The sequence below is a fragment of the Haliotis rubra genome, unplaced genomic scaffold, assembly GCF_003918875.1.
Source record: "Haliotis rubra isolate DU_JTF1 unplaced genomic scaffold, ASM391887v1 Scf579, whole genome shotgun sequence".
NCBI lineage: Eukaryota > Metazoa > Mollusca > Gastropoda > Lepetellida > Haliotidae > Haliotis > Haliotis rubra.
In genome coordinates, this window is record NW_025767278.1 from 199,258 (window position 1) to 214,059 (window position 14,802).

The following is a 14,802-nucleotide window of genomic DNA, read 5'->3' on the forward strand; positions in this document are numbered from 1 at the left end:
AAAAGGCACTTGTTTGACATAAACCTAACACAGTAGTCTGACTAAGTTAGAAAACTGGCTTTTCCAAATTATAGCTATACTCTGTATAGGCCTAAAAGAACTCTTACCCTGCCTACACGAACAAATCATTATAGAAAATCACATACAGAATCATAGTGGTTAAACACCGTATTAAACATGTCACATTTGAACATACAAGGGTAATGCATAAATACATACTACTGAAAAACAAGTTAAAACCCATTCAATTATTCCATATTACTTCAGTAAATCTGTTATGACAGATTCCAAAATTTCTTTCATGTTATGCCATAAAAGATTACCTATAGTAACATGAAAGAATATGGATGTGTTTAACATTTTTTTGAGTAATATGTCAAACAGGCCAAACAAACTGAAAACATGACCGATTCATTTATATGTACTGTTTTTATTAAAACAATACTTTCATCAACTTCACATCTACACACAATGTTATAAAGTTATCAAATCACCATATTCTTCTGAAATATTAAAGACTGACTTCATGTGGAAGTGAACTATCAAACAACCCACATCTGCATAAGTATTTCTTTATAGCCATCTTGCTACACAAACTCAGTATGAGACGGTTGATGAAACACGTACTCCTCCAAAGAGTGCCTTGGATAAAGTAGCACATTCAAAATGTCAATACAGTTTTTTTATGACAGCTCTTCCTATTGTAGTCCAGTAAAGTTCAGTAAACAGGCCATAATCATATTCAGTATGAAAAGTGGGATTCAAACCCACAGTAAGCAGCTCCTGGCACAAGTTAGGGACATAATCCTGCATAGCAAATTGTGGTTACAAGGTCACCTGTGACCCAACCTTATTAAAAACGATCACAAAGGAAAATATTACTTGTGTCTTGAATGAGCAAGCAACAGAATATTTGTATCAATTATTTCATGAAAATATTACATCTTAAATGCATGTAACTGCCATAAGTGGCTAATCAGAGTAACATCATGAAACACTTGAACTCAGGAGCATTTGTTATCTTATGTTACTCAAAACAAGTACAGAAGCACCTGATTCATTCACATTACTTTAGACAGTAAGGTGCCTTGACAGATCAATCAAATGACAAATTACCTATACTAATATGAAAGAATCGAATCTCCCTAACCTTTTTTGAGAAGTATAAATCCAAGCCTAAGCAGGTGTGGTTTCCTTATTGTTGTTCTAAACATAGCCGAACGGAGGTAGTGAAAATACCTGATAAATGCTGGAACAAGTTCTGCCACCAAATGTCAGTTTATTGTTGTTATGTCTCACGACGTGACAGACGTAGCATGCAACATGGCCACCATCTCATATGCAGTTTCTAGTTTTGTTATGAATAAAGAGAATATCTCTGTTAATTTCATACCCTGATGCTAAAAATGTACACAAACAAAGAGTTACACTGACTAAAATTTGTTAATAGTTGGTCAGAAACAAAATGTATCTAAAGAGATGAAAGTGTGTTGAATGACAGGGACTCCATCTTATTCAGAAAGGTAGAATTCAGTTTGGACGTCCAGATAACAGTGTCTAGAATAACAGGATTTCACTGTATAGAGTAAGTAGTACTTGGCTCCTGACACACAGTTCACACTCTAAATTCAAGACTACAAACACAATCTTAACAACCAGGATTTCCAATGCAAACTAATGCATAATGATAATTTCATGATATCAGCATCTGAGCAGAATTAAAAACAAAAGTCCAAAACTAAAACTAAACTTGTCATGCTTGTATTCTGACAACTAAAACTTATAAAAATAGTGAGCTTCAAACTTTGGAATGTTACAAAAGGCCATTACTTGTGACTCTAAAATGTAGAAACTAAAACCAGCATGAAGAAAGCAACATAACATAACAGAGTGTTAGAAATAATGGACATGAATGATAGGTTAGTCACCTTAAAATCTCCCCACTTCTATACAGACCTGGAGTTATTGGGTACTGAACAAGGCTTGAGAACAAAACCAACAAAAATCAAACTAAAACATTTTGTATTGTGTGGTTTCACTTCCAGGTTTTCATTTCCTACGAACAAGTAGCATATGATATGATTTTACTGTAGGGTGATCAACACTGTTTGTATCTAGGTAACCTCCCTATTCTATACACACTCTCCCAATTTAGTTTCTAACTTAAGCAACAATGGAGCCTTACAGATGGCCAGGGCTAGTATCATTGGTATATGCAGGCTAGTATGTATACTGATGGAGCTTCACAGATGGCTCAGGGATAGTAGAATAGGTATGTGCAGGGATGTATACTGATGGAGCCTCACAGAAGGCTCAGGGCTAGTAGAACAGTGCATGATGCAGAAGGCTCAGGGCTAGTAGAACAGGTATATGCAGGCTAGTATGTGTACTGATGGAGCCTCACAGAAGGCTCAGGGCTAGTAGAACAGGTATATGCAGGCTAGTATGTGTACTGATGGAGCCTCACAGAAGGCTCAGGGCTAGTAGAACAGGTATGTGCAGGCTAGTATGTGTACTGATGGAGCCTCACAGAAGGCTCAGGGCTAGTAGAACAGGTATATGCAGGCTCAGGGCTAGTAGAACAGGTATGTGTACTGATGGAGCCTCACAGAAGGCTCAGGGCTAGTAGAACAGGTATGTGCAGGCTAGTATGTGTACTGATGGAGAGCCCCTCACAGAAGGCAGGTATGTGGGCTAGTAGAACAGGTATGTGCTCAGGCTAGTATGTAGTATGTACTGATGGAGCCTCACAGAAGGCTCAGGGCTAGTAGAACAGAACAGGTATGTATACTGATGCCTCACAGAAGGCTCAGGGCTAGTAGAACAGTATGTGTACTGATGGAGCCTCACAGAAGGCTCAGGGCTAGTAGAACAGGTAGAACAGGTATCAGTGCTGGCTGGTATGTGTACTGATGGAGCCTCACAGAAGGCTCAGGGCTAGTAGAACAGGTATGTGCAGGCTAGTATGTGTACTGATGGAGCCTCACAGAAGGCTCAGGGCTAGTAGAACAGGTATGTGCAGGCTAGTATGTGCAGGCTAGTATGTGTACTGATGGAGCCTCACAGAAGGCTCAGGGCTAGTAGAACAGGTATGTGCAGGCTAGTATGTGTACTGATGGAGCCTCACAGAAGGCTCAGGGCTAGTAGAACAGGTATGTGCAGGCTAGTATGTGTACTGATGGAGCCTCACAGAAGGCTCAGGGCTAGTAGAACATGTATGTGCAGGCTAGTATGTGTACTGATGGAGCCTCACAGAAGGCTCAGGGCTAGTAGAACAGGTATATGCAGGCTAGTATGTGTACTGATGGAGCATCACAGATGAACCAGAACTAGAAGATATGGTCTGGACTAGTATACAAACTAATGGCAGTTGATGGCCCAGACTAGTAGCACTGTGATGGCTGGGCTAGTTTGCATTGATGGTCCCCAAACCAGACCCAGGGCAGTAACATGTCCAGATTACTAACCAACAATGTGTGCACAAAATCAATATACCATGAGCCCTTTTAATGTGTACAGTCCTAGTCAGCAAAATTGTTAGGTGCCACAAATGTCCAGCTTATAAAAATCATAGGTACAAACATTTTGACTTTTTATGAAGACGTTTCAAAACAAGTCAGTTGAAAGACTTGTTTCCAGATTTAACATGACTCCAGACCAACAGGGTTTCACTGTAGCCAGGTTTTCCAGGCTTCATGTTGTAACTGCATAAAGCATTAGTAGATGACCACCTATTAGAGTCCATCACTGCTTGTTAGATTATTGTGTCCTACAACTTCAGAGTGCCACTCAATCACTCTCATCCTGACAAACTAAAATAGATGTAACAAGTGTATAAAACACCACACTGAGCACTGGCAAACCTCCACTCTACCAACTGTGGCATCCAATATAAAATGACATCAGAACAGAACTTGATAAAATGTTCAAAACAACTGCTGCGTTTAGCTGTTATAAATCCTGTAAACAGTGTTGAATGGTGCTTGTGGGTGTGGTCATTCAACTATGAATTCCACATAGTTCTCAGGGAGGAGTCCGCTCCGGCCGTCTAATGTCCCCTCCAGCCAATGTGGCTCCTTGGAAGGGCGCACTGAAACATTGAGAGAGTGTGCGAGTTTAGGGGTGCACGGAAATGCAGGCAGAGAGTTGGGGGTGCACTGAAACATAGGGAGAGAGTTGGGATGCACTGAAACATAGGGAGAGAGTTGGGATGCACTGAAACATAGGGAGAGACTTGGGATGCACTGAAACATAGGGAGAGACTTGGGATGCACTGAAACATAGGGAGAGACTTGGGATGCACTGAAACATAGGGAGAGACTTGGGATGCACTGAAACATAGGGAGAGACTTGGGATGCACTGAAACATAGACAGAGAGTCTGAGATGAGGGCCACACTGAAACATAGGCAAATACTGAGATGAGGGGCACACTGAAAGATAATCACAGAGGGGTGAACAGCAACAGTCATCTGTCATGCCCAGTGTCAATAAACAGAGAGTGAGTGAGTTGGGTTTTACACCGCTTTTAGCAATATACCAAGGCGGTCAATAAACAGAGCAACAGTCAACAGACCTGAAGGCAAATAGTAAAAGGAAAGACACAAAATGTCATCTTAGGGGTAATATTTCAAGCGACTGTCACCTGACAATTCATGGTCAATTATGTCACACAAAGCAGGGTTTAACAGTGCGAACTGAGGCCCATTAAGGCCAAGAATGCATGAGAGACTGTTGAAAGGGAGGCTTGGTTGGTTGGTTGTTGAACGCCGCACCCAGCAATTTCCCAGCTATACGGTGCAGTCTGTAAATAATCGAATCTGGACCAAACAATCCAGTGATCAACAGCATGAACATTGATCTACGCAATTTGGACACGATGACAGAAAGGGATGCAGTGTTTTAATAATGTAGTTCTCACCATTGTAGATTAGGGTATTAGCACTGAAGGACAGCTCTGAATCGTTCTCTGCCTGGCACTCATACAGGGTCCTCACAGTCCTGGAAATAAGACATCAGCATTTAATACTCATCCATAACCTCTAGTGACATCATGGCTTCTGGCTTTTCTGCAGTATTACCAACTTCCTGGTCCTCATGGAGAGCTGCTGGAGTTACCAATCAGTCAGTCACCTACCTTCCTGGGGCACAGGGCAAGCGACTAGAGTTTTCTACTCAGTCAGACATGTCACCTACCTTCAGAGACAAGGAATGAACAAATAGATGTCACCTAAGGAATGATGACAACTATCAGATGTCACCTACCTTCCAGGGGCACGCGTGATGAGCTACTAGGAGTTACTACTTGGTCAGTCATATCACCTACCTTCCAGGGTTTGGATGAGCTACTAGAGTTACTACTTGGTCAGTCATATCACCTACCTTCCGGGGGCACGTGATGAGCTACTAGAGTTACTACTTGGTCAGTCATATCACCTACCTTCCAGGGGCACGTGATGAGCTACTAGAGTTACTACTTGGTCAGTCATATCACCTACCTTCCAGGGGGCACATGATGAGCTACTAGAGTTACTACTTGGTCAGTCATATCACCTACCTTCCAGGGCGGCGTGATGAGCTACTAGAGTTACTACTTGGTCAGTCATATCACCTACCTTCCAGGGGCACGTGATGAGCTACTAGAGTTACTACTTGGTCAGTCATATCACCTACCTTCCAGGGGCACGTGATGAGCTACTAGAGTTACTACTTGGTCAGTCATATCACCTACCTTCCAGGGCACATGATGAGCTACTAAAGTTACTACTGGTATCATCATAGTCATATCACCTACCCTTCCAGGGCACGGATTAGCTACTAGAGTTACTACTTGGTCAGTCATATCACCTACCTTCCAGGGGCACGGATGAGCCCTAGAGTTACTACATTTTGGTCAGTCATATCACCTACCTTCCAGGGGCGCGGATGAGCTACTAGAGTTACTACTTGGTCAGTCATATCACCTACCTTCCAGGGCACGGATGAGCTACTAGAGTTACTACTTGGGTTACTACTTCGTCAGTCATATCACCTTCCAGGGCACGGATGAGCTACTAGAGTTACTACTTGGTCATCAGTCATATCACCACCTTTCCAGGGGCGTGATGAGTCCCAGAGTTACTACTGGGTCAGTCATATCACCTACCTTCCAGGGCACGGATGAGCTACTAGAGTTACTACTTGGTCAGTCATATCACCTACCTTCCAGGGGCACTTGATGAGCTACTAGAGTTACTACTGGTCAGTCATATCACCTACCTTCCAGGGCACGGATGAGCTACTAGAGTTACTACTTGGTCAGTCATATCACCTACCTTCCAGGGCACGCGTGATGAGCTACTAGAGTTACTACTTGGTCAGTCATATCACCTACCTTCCAGGGGCACGTGATGAGCTACTAGAGTTACTACTTGGTCAGTCATATCACCTACCTTCCAGGGGCACGTGATGAGCTACTAGAGTTACTACTTGGTCAGTCATATCACCTACCTTCCAGGGGCACGTGATGACCTACTAGAGTTACTACTTGGTCAGTCATATCACCTACCTTCCAGGGGCACGTGATGAGCTACTAGAGTTACTACTCAGACTGCCAGTCATGCTTGCGGGCATAGAAGAGTTCCTGAAAAATATGAGCTTTAACATAACAAAAAGTCTTCACTACAAAATAAAGCCTCATGCAGGGTCTAAAATCTAAATAAATGTTAAAATTTAATATGCTCTTACTGTGATAGAGTGTGTTTGACTCAGTTCTGCTTTTACCAGCAATTAAGCCATATCATAAACAGGAACACCAAAACTGGCTTCAAACACTGGGAATAGAACCCCTGTCCTCAGTGTGACAAGGCAAAGCACTAACTACTACACTACCAAACAACAAGCTAGTTGAAAGCAGCTTCTAACATTTACCATACTTCTAACATTCCAACCAATTAACAATCAGTTTTAGGGACAAAGGTAACTTACATTGACGTGCTGAAGTCATTAGAACGTCTCTTCTTGACACTTCCACTGAAAAAGAATACATATTAATGATTTATTAACTTGATCGAGGTAATCTTGTGATCTTAATGTAACAGCCTACCATCATCTAACAGACAAAAGATGATGACCTGACATTAAACTTCTTAAACATGCAACATCAAGAACTGAGATCAAATTGCAAGATTATTTCTTCATGGCTGTCATGAGGTTTTTATACAATATAAACAGGGGTGGAAATAACTTTAAAATTAATAGTGTACTCCGGTACAGTGGCACATGTAAAATCACTTGCCCTGATCAATTTTTCCACTATACCGGCCATTTTCTTGTTGATTTTCTTAAATAAACAACATCATTAACATTGGAAAGTCAACTGGACACCGGTACAGTGTCATATACAAATTTGCTTGCCCGACAGAAAAAAACACTGGACTCGGACACCGGCAACGGGTTATTTCCACCCCTGATAAAACATTAGGGAGCCAGACCACATTATAGGTATTCTCATGAAAGTCATGTGTTTATGTAACATATAACAGACAACATAAGGTAGCAAGGTCACTCGGTACATTGCTTGTTCACAGAGGAAATTAAATAGATCCAAGCTCCTGGACAAATAGAAGTCTTCCATTTATCTTCAAGGTAATATGTACAAATGCAAATGTAGCATTAAAAGTTTTAAAAGCCTAAATTTTCCAAATGACACTGTTTAACTGCCACAGCTGATGGAACAGCCTTAAAGTTGTACCTACAACTTAAGGCTATCCCATCAGCTGTGGCAGTTAAACTGTTTTTCAACATGTTTTGAGTAGTATATGTTTAAATAGTGAGGTGAGGTGATACAGGATTTAACATCCCATTCAAGATTACTGCCTGTATATAAACATGTATTCTGAGCTGGCCGATCCTTGTTTAATCCCCCGCAATGTTAAATGTCAGGCAGGGTATAACCAATGACTATCTTTTAATCTTGTTGGTAGGATAAAACCAAGGTTCAACCCACTGACCGTCCACACTCCAGGCTGGCACTATAACCACTACACCATGGACAAGGGTTCCGCATTGTGAAGGAGCAGCTGTGAAAAATATTATTTCTTCTCACAGGCGACCTATCTGTATATATCCTGGTAACCAACTGTCACGAGTGTAACCTTCACCATAAGGCATTCAGCCCACCCTGAAGCACGACCTGCTCAGGTCTTAATACAACATATCACAAGCATCATTAGTGGACTTACAATGTTGGAATGTCTGATCCTGCGATGCTGAATCTGTTGGCTGCAAAAAAATAAAAAATTCAAATATTATCACAACTAAGTTGAGATGAGATGTGACTTTCAGGAACAGTCTTATATGTTGAAAATACTGTAGACATGATAAAGCTTTGTGTATATTCCTATGGTTACATCTAGACTATGAGTGAGTGAGTTTGGCTTTATGCCACTTTTAGCAATATTCCAGCAATATCACGGCGGGCACACCAGAAATGGGCTTCACGCATTGTACCCATGTGGGGAATCGAACCCGGGTCTTCAGCGTTACGAGCGAACGCTTTAACCACAAGGCTACCCCACCGCCCTCTAGACTATGAAAAGTGGGAGTTATCATGACTATATGTCATAACAACTATTAAAGTCATTCATGAGTTTACTTTAACTTCACAAGATACTGACAACAAAACACAATATCAGCAATAATTTGTTGATCAAAACATGTTATAATAAAGACTGTTGAAGTCCCCCTGGAGTCTCAGGTATGAAATACATCTAACTGAAAATGTGTATTCCAGAAAATATGGCTCAATCAAATGATAATCTTGGTTGAAAATTGGGTCAAATAGATAGTGTTAGGATTTAGGCTGTATTGAAGGATTGTTCATGGTGCTGCTGTACAAAGTGATCGAAATGCTAAGATGATCGTAACTCTCATACCTTAACACAGACTTACAACAGTCTTAGCACAAAGTGAGTGAGTTTGGTTTTACGCTGTTTTTGGCAATATTTCAGCAATATCACAGTAGGGGACACCAGAAATGGGATTCCCACATTGTACCCATGTGGGGAATCGAATTCTGGTCTTCTGCGTGACGTGCGAATGCTTTAACAACTAGGCTACCCCATCGCCCCTCATAGCACAAAGGATGCTTTGTACAACACCACTGTTATTAGGTTCTGTGGGACCACAATATCATACATATCCCAATACTACCGATGCTCCATGATTCACAGGGCTTCACAGTCCGGAATCATTTACTTTAATTTCAATCTTGAAGATGGGGAATTTTTGGGTAGAAACACATATATACAACCGACAAACAAATCTGAAAAATTGATGACAAGATGCATTTTCCCTCAACATATTGATGACCTCTCACCATGTGCGGTTCATGCTTGAGTTTCATGGTGACTCGATGTTGTGTTCAGATTTTGTGAATATATACCTCAACCGGAGCCGAATTTAAATCATCAGTTCCCCTGGGTTTTTAGTCAGTACATGCCAGAAGGCACAGTGAGTGCATTACTAGACAATCTGCTGAAGCTGGATCTAGAACAGTTTTTGGTTTTATTTACTGTTTTAAACCAGGGATGGGAACAGGAATATCTATTTTCAGCTGAAAACTTAATATTGTGTCATCAAATCGGGGGTTTAGGTGGGGTGGGGGAAAAGGAATTGACAATTTGAAATGAAATCTGCACATCAGCAGAAAATTACACCCTGCTAATTCCAAATAACTGTTAACTCTTCATGTGTATGGTGATACAGGGGTTCCAGATCCAGTTATTGTATCATTTTGGCCTCGTATTGCTGTACTGTTAGACTAGTGGCACTAACAGTTGTGAGACTATGGGCCTCGTATAGCTCATCGTACTGCTGTACTGTTAAACTAGTGGCACTAACAGTTGTGAGACTATGGGCCTCGTATAGCTCATCGCATTGCTGTACTGTTAGACTAGTGGCACTAACAGTTATGTGTCTACGTGTCAGCAGTGCAAAGAAAGTTATGCAGGTCGAAGAAATCTACCACTTTGGTGAAACCCACGACAAACCAAGATTAATAACATGGATAAGCCTGTGATTCAACCCATAATCATCAGATTCTGAGTGATTTATGTGAGTGAGTATGGTTTTACGCCACTTTTAGCAATATTCTAGCAATATCAAGGCAGGAGAAACCAGGAAAGGTGACTGATTATGAGAGATGTAGAGGCTGTCATGAAGTACACCCAAAGAATGATCTGTCATAACTCATATGCGTAAGAGCTGGCTGACCAAATTAATAAGTGAATTTTGTTTGCACTTCAGTGACAGATATTTATAATATAGCATTGTGATTATGGACAGTGGAATCTTGGTAAGTTGAAATAACGGGATGGTGAGGATGTATTCCTACTATAAATCTCCATGTTCAAAGTGCTGACAAAGCACGAGTAGGTGGTTATAATGTGTCAAATGCTTCAATGTTAGTTGGTGCTCCTGCCATCAAACATTGGTTTGTCAGGGAAAGATTATAAATGTTATAGCAGTAAATCGCTGACTGTGGCAAACATCAAATCACTCAGCTTAACATTGATTCATAGAGAATTTGGGGCAATGGCTGTTGATCCACATCTATACTTCTCAAAAGAGTGAGTTTTGTTTTACGCCGCTTATAGCAATATTCCGGCAATATCACGGCAGGGGACACCAGAAATGGGCTTCACGCATTGTGCCCATGTCGGGAATCCGAATGTCAGCGTGACGAGCGAACGCTTTAACCACTTTTGAATAATCAACATTTATCTGTCATGTCAGGAAATGAGTCAAATGAGAGAATCAAATGTTTCCTCATAATCACTTCTAACCAAGCCTATCATAAGAATTAGATATATGGGATCTGTTGGAACATATTCTCTTACAGAATCACAGTGGTGGATCAGGGAGTAAGATTCTGAACTCCTTCTCTCCACGTCTAACGCACCATCACAGAACCATCACAAGCACATATATATGGGGAGGGAGGATTTGTTTGAGAAATAACACCACCATGGATGCTTCATGCAAGATCAAATGGATAAAGACATTTTCAACAGCCCGATTAAACTGGGTTAAGACCCATTCACCCAATGCCAAAAGTTCAACAAATTTCAGCAAGAAACAGGCAGACAAAAGGACCATGGTATTGAGAATCTCCAGAGAAGAGGAGTATGGATTAGTGTGGCTATAATGAGGTGCCCTGCTTCAAGCATGGTCAAGACTGGTCACTGGCAGGTTGGTTTAAAGTGTCTCACCTCGTGAAGAGTTAGAGCAACTTTGCAGTTCTAGTATGTCTGGTTCCTCAAGGGTATCTAACATCAAAGTACATAATTTACAGAGTGCACAATGAATTCTAATACTCCAAGACTGTTTCAAGGGGAAAATGGCCTCAAGCCCAAACTTATGTTGTAATGTCATAAGCATGAGGATTCTATTTACTTCACTATCGTCACAGTTTCTTGACAAAATGATAAAACTTGTTTCTGAATACAAAACAAATAAACCGTGGAGATCTGGGTTAGAATTAGCCTTCAGAAACCCATGCTTGTCATAAGAGGCGACTGATGGGATCGGGTGGTCAGGCTTGCTGACATTGTTGACTTTGTTGACACATGTCATTGTATCGCAAATGCGTAGATCAATGCACATGCTGTTGATCATAGGATTGTTTGGTCCAGACTCGACCGCTGCCATATAGCTGGAATATTGCTGAGTACAGCATTAAACAACAAACCAACCATCAAAATTAATATATAAAATGACAAAACAATCTTTTTAACCTACGAAGAATCACAATCCAATAAATTTTCAAAGCAAGTTAGTTACGCTCAAGGAATAGAAACATTTTTGCCAAGATGTAATCCAAATAATTAACTTGGAACATGACTGTGTGGATTAACTGGGTAAACATGTAAAACACTGTGAACAGATTTGTAGCATACATTCACAATTGAACTAGGAGACAAAGTTCCACACTTACCAAGTTCATGTACGCTGACATTAGCGTAAGTGCTGTTTGATCCCCGTCGCGGATGTTCCACTTGGTCCAAACGGGGCGATTGGGAGGGGTTTTGAGGACCCCCTCGGCCCGAGGGGAGCTGTTGAGACATCACCCTCGAGGAGTTGAGGGAGTCCGAACTGCTTGATGTACTACTGTGTGTCTCAAAACCTGGAAGACAAATCATGAAAACGTTATCACAGAAGCGGCCATCAAAATTGCAACAAGAGGTAGGCTCCTGGTCTTGTTGAGGCAAGGTGGGGTGAAATGGAGTTAAATGTTGTGTTGAAGATTGTTTCACCTATATAGCATTGGACATGTGTGGCGGCTTGTTCCAGACCACACATTGTGCCGTTTTGTCTTTAGTACTATCTCACTTTGTTTCCATGCTGCAGTTTAACATAAACACGCTACTATTAATTAACATTAAAATGCTGATCTGACCAGTCCATGTTTCAACACATATTGCGGATCGCAAGGCAGGGATACAAGTACCATTGTTTTATGTCTTTAGTATGATGCCGCCTTGTGAAATGGAGCTGATTGTTGGATAAAAGTGAGGTGTTCTTCCAGTATATGCTGCTCAAAAGTAGTTAAGGACCATGCGATCCTTAGTTAATCCATCATGATCCAAAACTTGTTTTGAGTATTATAATTTTTTCTTTAGAGTCTTGTAAGATTAAATTTGAAAATTTTACGAGTGAAATTTTCTCATTGGTGATTTCACTTGGTGAATGCTGCTTTAAGTCAGTGGACAGCAATGATCCAGCTATATTCCAGCTATGCCACATTGCTATAACCATTAAATATTCATGGCAAAACATTGGTATTAGCTCAAGGCCCCCACAAACAGCATGGGATACATATGAACCCTTTGAAGAACAAGTCTTGTGATGGGAACTACAACTAGGACACCCCAGCAGTAAATGTGTAAATTGACACTCTTAGTCTTACAACATTGTGTTACACACAAACTGAAGTTGAAGATTTAACAAAAGCAAAATGTTCTGATGTGAGGTGTTAGTGGAGTGAAATTCAAATGGTAAAATGAATAAAGAAAAACATATCAAAATGTTAACTCTAAATGAAATAAATGCAATTCATTATATGTCAGTATGAAAATAATGAAAATGGCATGACCACTAAACAGTGTTTATTCATCTGTGTTGTTACTGTTGCTTAAAATTGGAAACAGGCCAAATGGGTTTAGGCGTTGTTTCCAAAGCACCATGTACAACACTGTGCAACCATTTTAACCAACCAATCTTTATTTGTCATCAAGGATGACCATGCCTACAGTTAAACAATAGTCCTACCTATCAACATTAAGAAATTCCTGTAAGATGAAAATAACTCGGTAATGAGGGAGTTTAATGCAAATTTGAACAGCATTTCTGTTAAATGACAGCATATTAGCTTAATAATGTTATGCTGGGGGAGGGCAGTGAGATAGGAAGGACACATTAACCAAGGAGCAGGGTGTTAACAACCAAGGATTATTATCAGGGCAAATCTGGAATTCAAAACCAGGACCAGTGGATCCTGGTGTAGGAAAGGGACACAACTCAAGTTGCAGCGACTTCAAACATTGTGCCATCCATGCACTCTGGCCATGAGAATCATGAGAACATCATCCTGAGGTACACATGCTTCCATTCTATGGAACTATCTGTTCTAGTGATGCTACTGTGGGGAACAGCTGTCAAGCCGACGGCAGGAGAAACACATCCATGCACTACAAATAATGGGCAGAGTGTACAAGAACACTGACAGATGGAGTCACAGATTTACATTCAGGTACATAATAAAGTTTGTAATCATGTCCTAGTGGCAACAGTGTGTTCCATGGTGGTCTATAGTAATTACAGACTAGGTCACTAGCCTGAGCACATATCCATGGGGCTGGGTTGTAATGATAGACTAGATAACCCCAGAAGCTCAGTTATGCAGAGGGCGAGCACCTGTCAATTAAATGACAGTGACATCACACAAACTCACACAGCTGCCAATATGGCCACCAAATCCTATGTTCAGCAGTACCACACTGAACATGTGAGTTTGGGGCTCTGCCCAAACATAAGCTGTTCTGTGATGAGATAAGGTACAAACTCTAGATAACTGAACATTCTCAGGTGAAGATGTCTACACCACGCTTCTCACACTCATACAGACAGACAGACAGACAGACAGACAGACAGACAGACACACACTGATCATCTGGAGACTGTCACCACAGCAAGGTAAGAGCCCTGTAGAGTCTACCTAACCATCTACATCATGCTTGTTACTCAGGTACACAGACCGATGTGCAGGTGATGGTAAGCACAGGCATGGTATTCATGGCAAACACGTATAGAGATGTACGCCATGCTTGTTATACAGGTACACACTGATTAAGACGAGAAATGAGCAGAACCACCCTTTACAAATACTAATGGCTTAGATGGAAGTGATATCAAATGCCTGATACTTGTTTCACGTAAGTTTTGTTTCATTTTTAAGAGTCGTCTTCAACCTACATGATTTAAGTGTTCTGTTCCTGTTCTCTACAATGTAAATAAACAGAAATAATATTCAAGGCAAGTTGACTTAGATCTGTATTAGACAGAACTTCAGTCTCATAATAGAGTGTTTGCTTGACATATGAGGCAAATCTAAAGCAATGCAAGTCATTTACTCCTTTGGTGAAATAACATTAGCATAATATACTGGGCAAACTTAAACTTTGAAATGCAACTAACAAATCCAAAGGGACACAATTCTTAACAACATAGTTTGTCACCTAATACCATAAAACCCCTTTTATAC

General features: G+C 40.9%; 1 protein-coding gene across 1 annotated transcript in view; it reads right to left on the reverse strand.

The window, feature by feature from the left end:
• Positions 1-3,029: 3,029 nt before the first annotated feature.
• The window catches only part of LOC124254640 (rho GTPase-activating protein 26-like), a 99,787-nt gene continuing 88,014 nt past the window's right edge, over positions 3,030-14,802 (reverse strand). The window contains exons 26-32 of the mRNA XM_046688483.1: positions 11,977-12,165; positions 11,252-11,308; positions 8,222-8,261; positions 6,966-7,010; positions 6,547-6,621; positions 4,921-5,000; positions 3,030-4,090 (exon numbers count right to left, since the gene is read on the reverse strand). Coding sequence (XP_046544439.1) covers positions 3,996-4,090; positions 4,921-5,000; positions 6,547-6,621; positions 6,966-7,010; positions 8,222-8,261; positions 11,252-11,308; positions 11,977-12,165 — 581 coding nt within the window. The 3' untranslated portion in view covers positions 3,030-3,995. The remainder of the gene's footprint in view (positions 4,091-4,920; positions 5,001-6,546; positions 6,622-6,965; positions 7,011-8,221; positions 8,262-11,251; positions 11,309-11,976; positions 12,166-14,802) is intronic.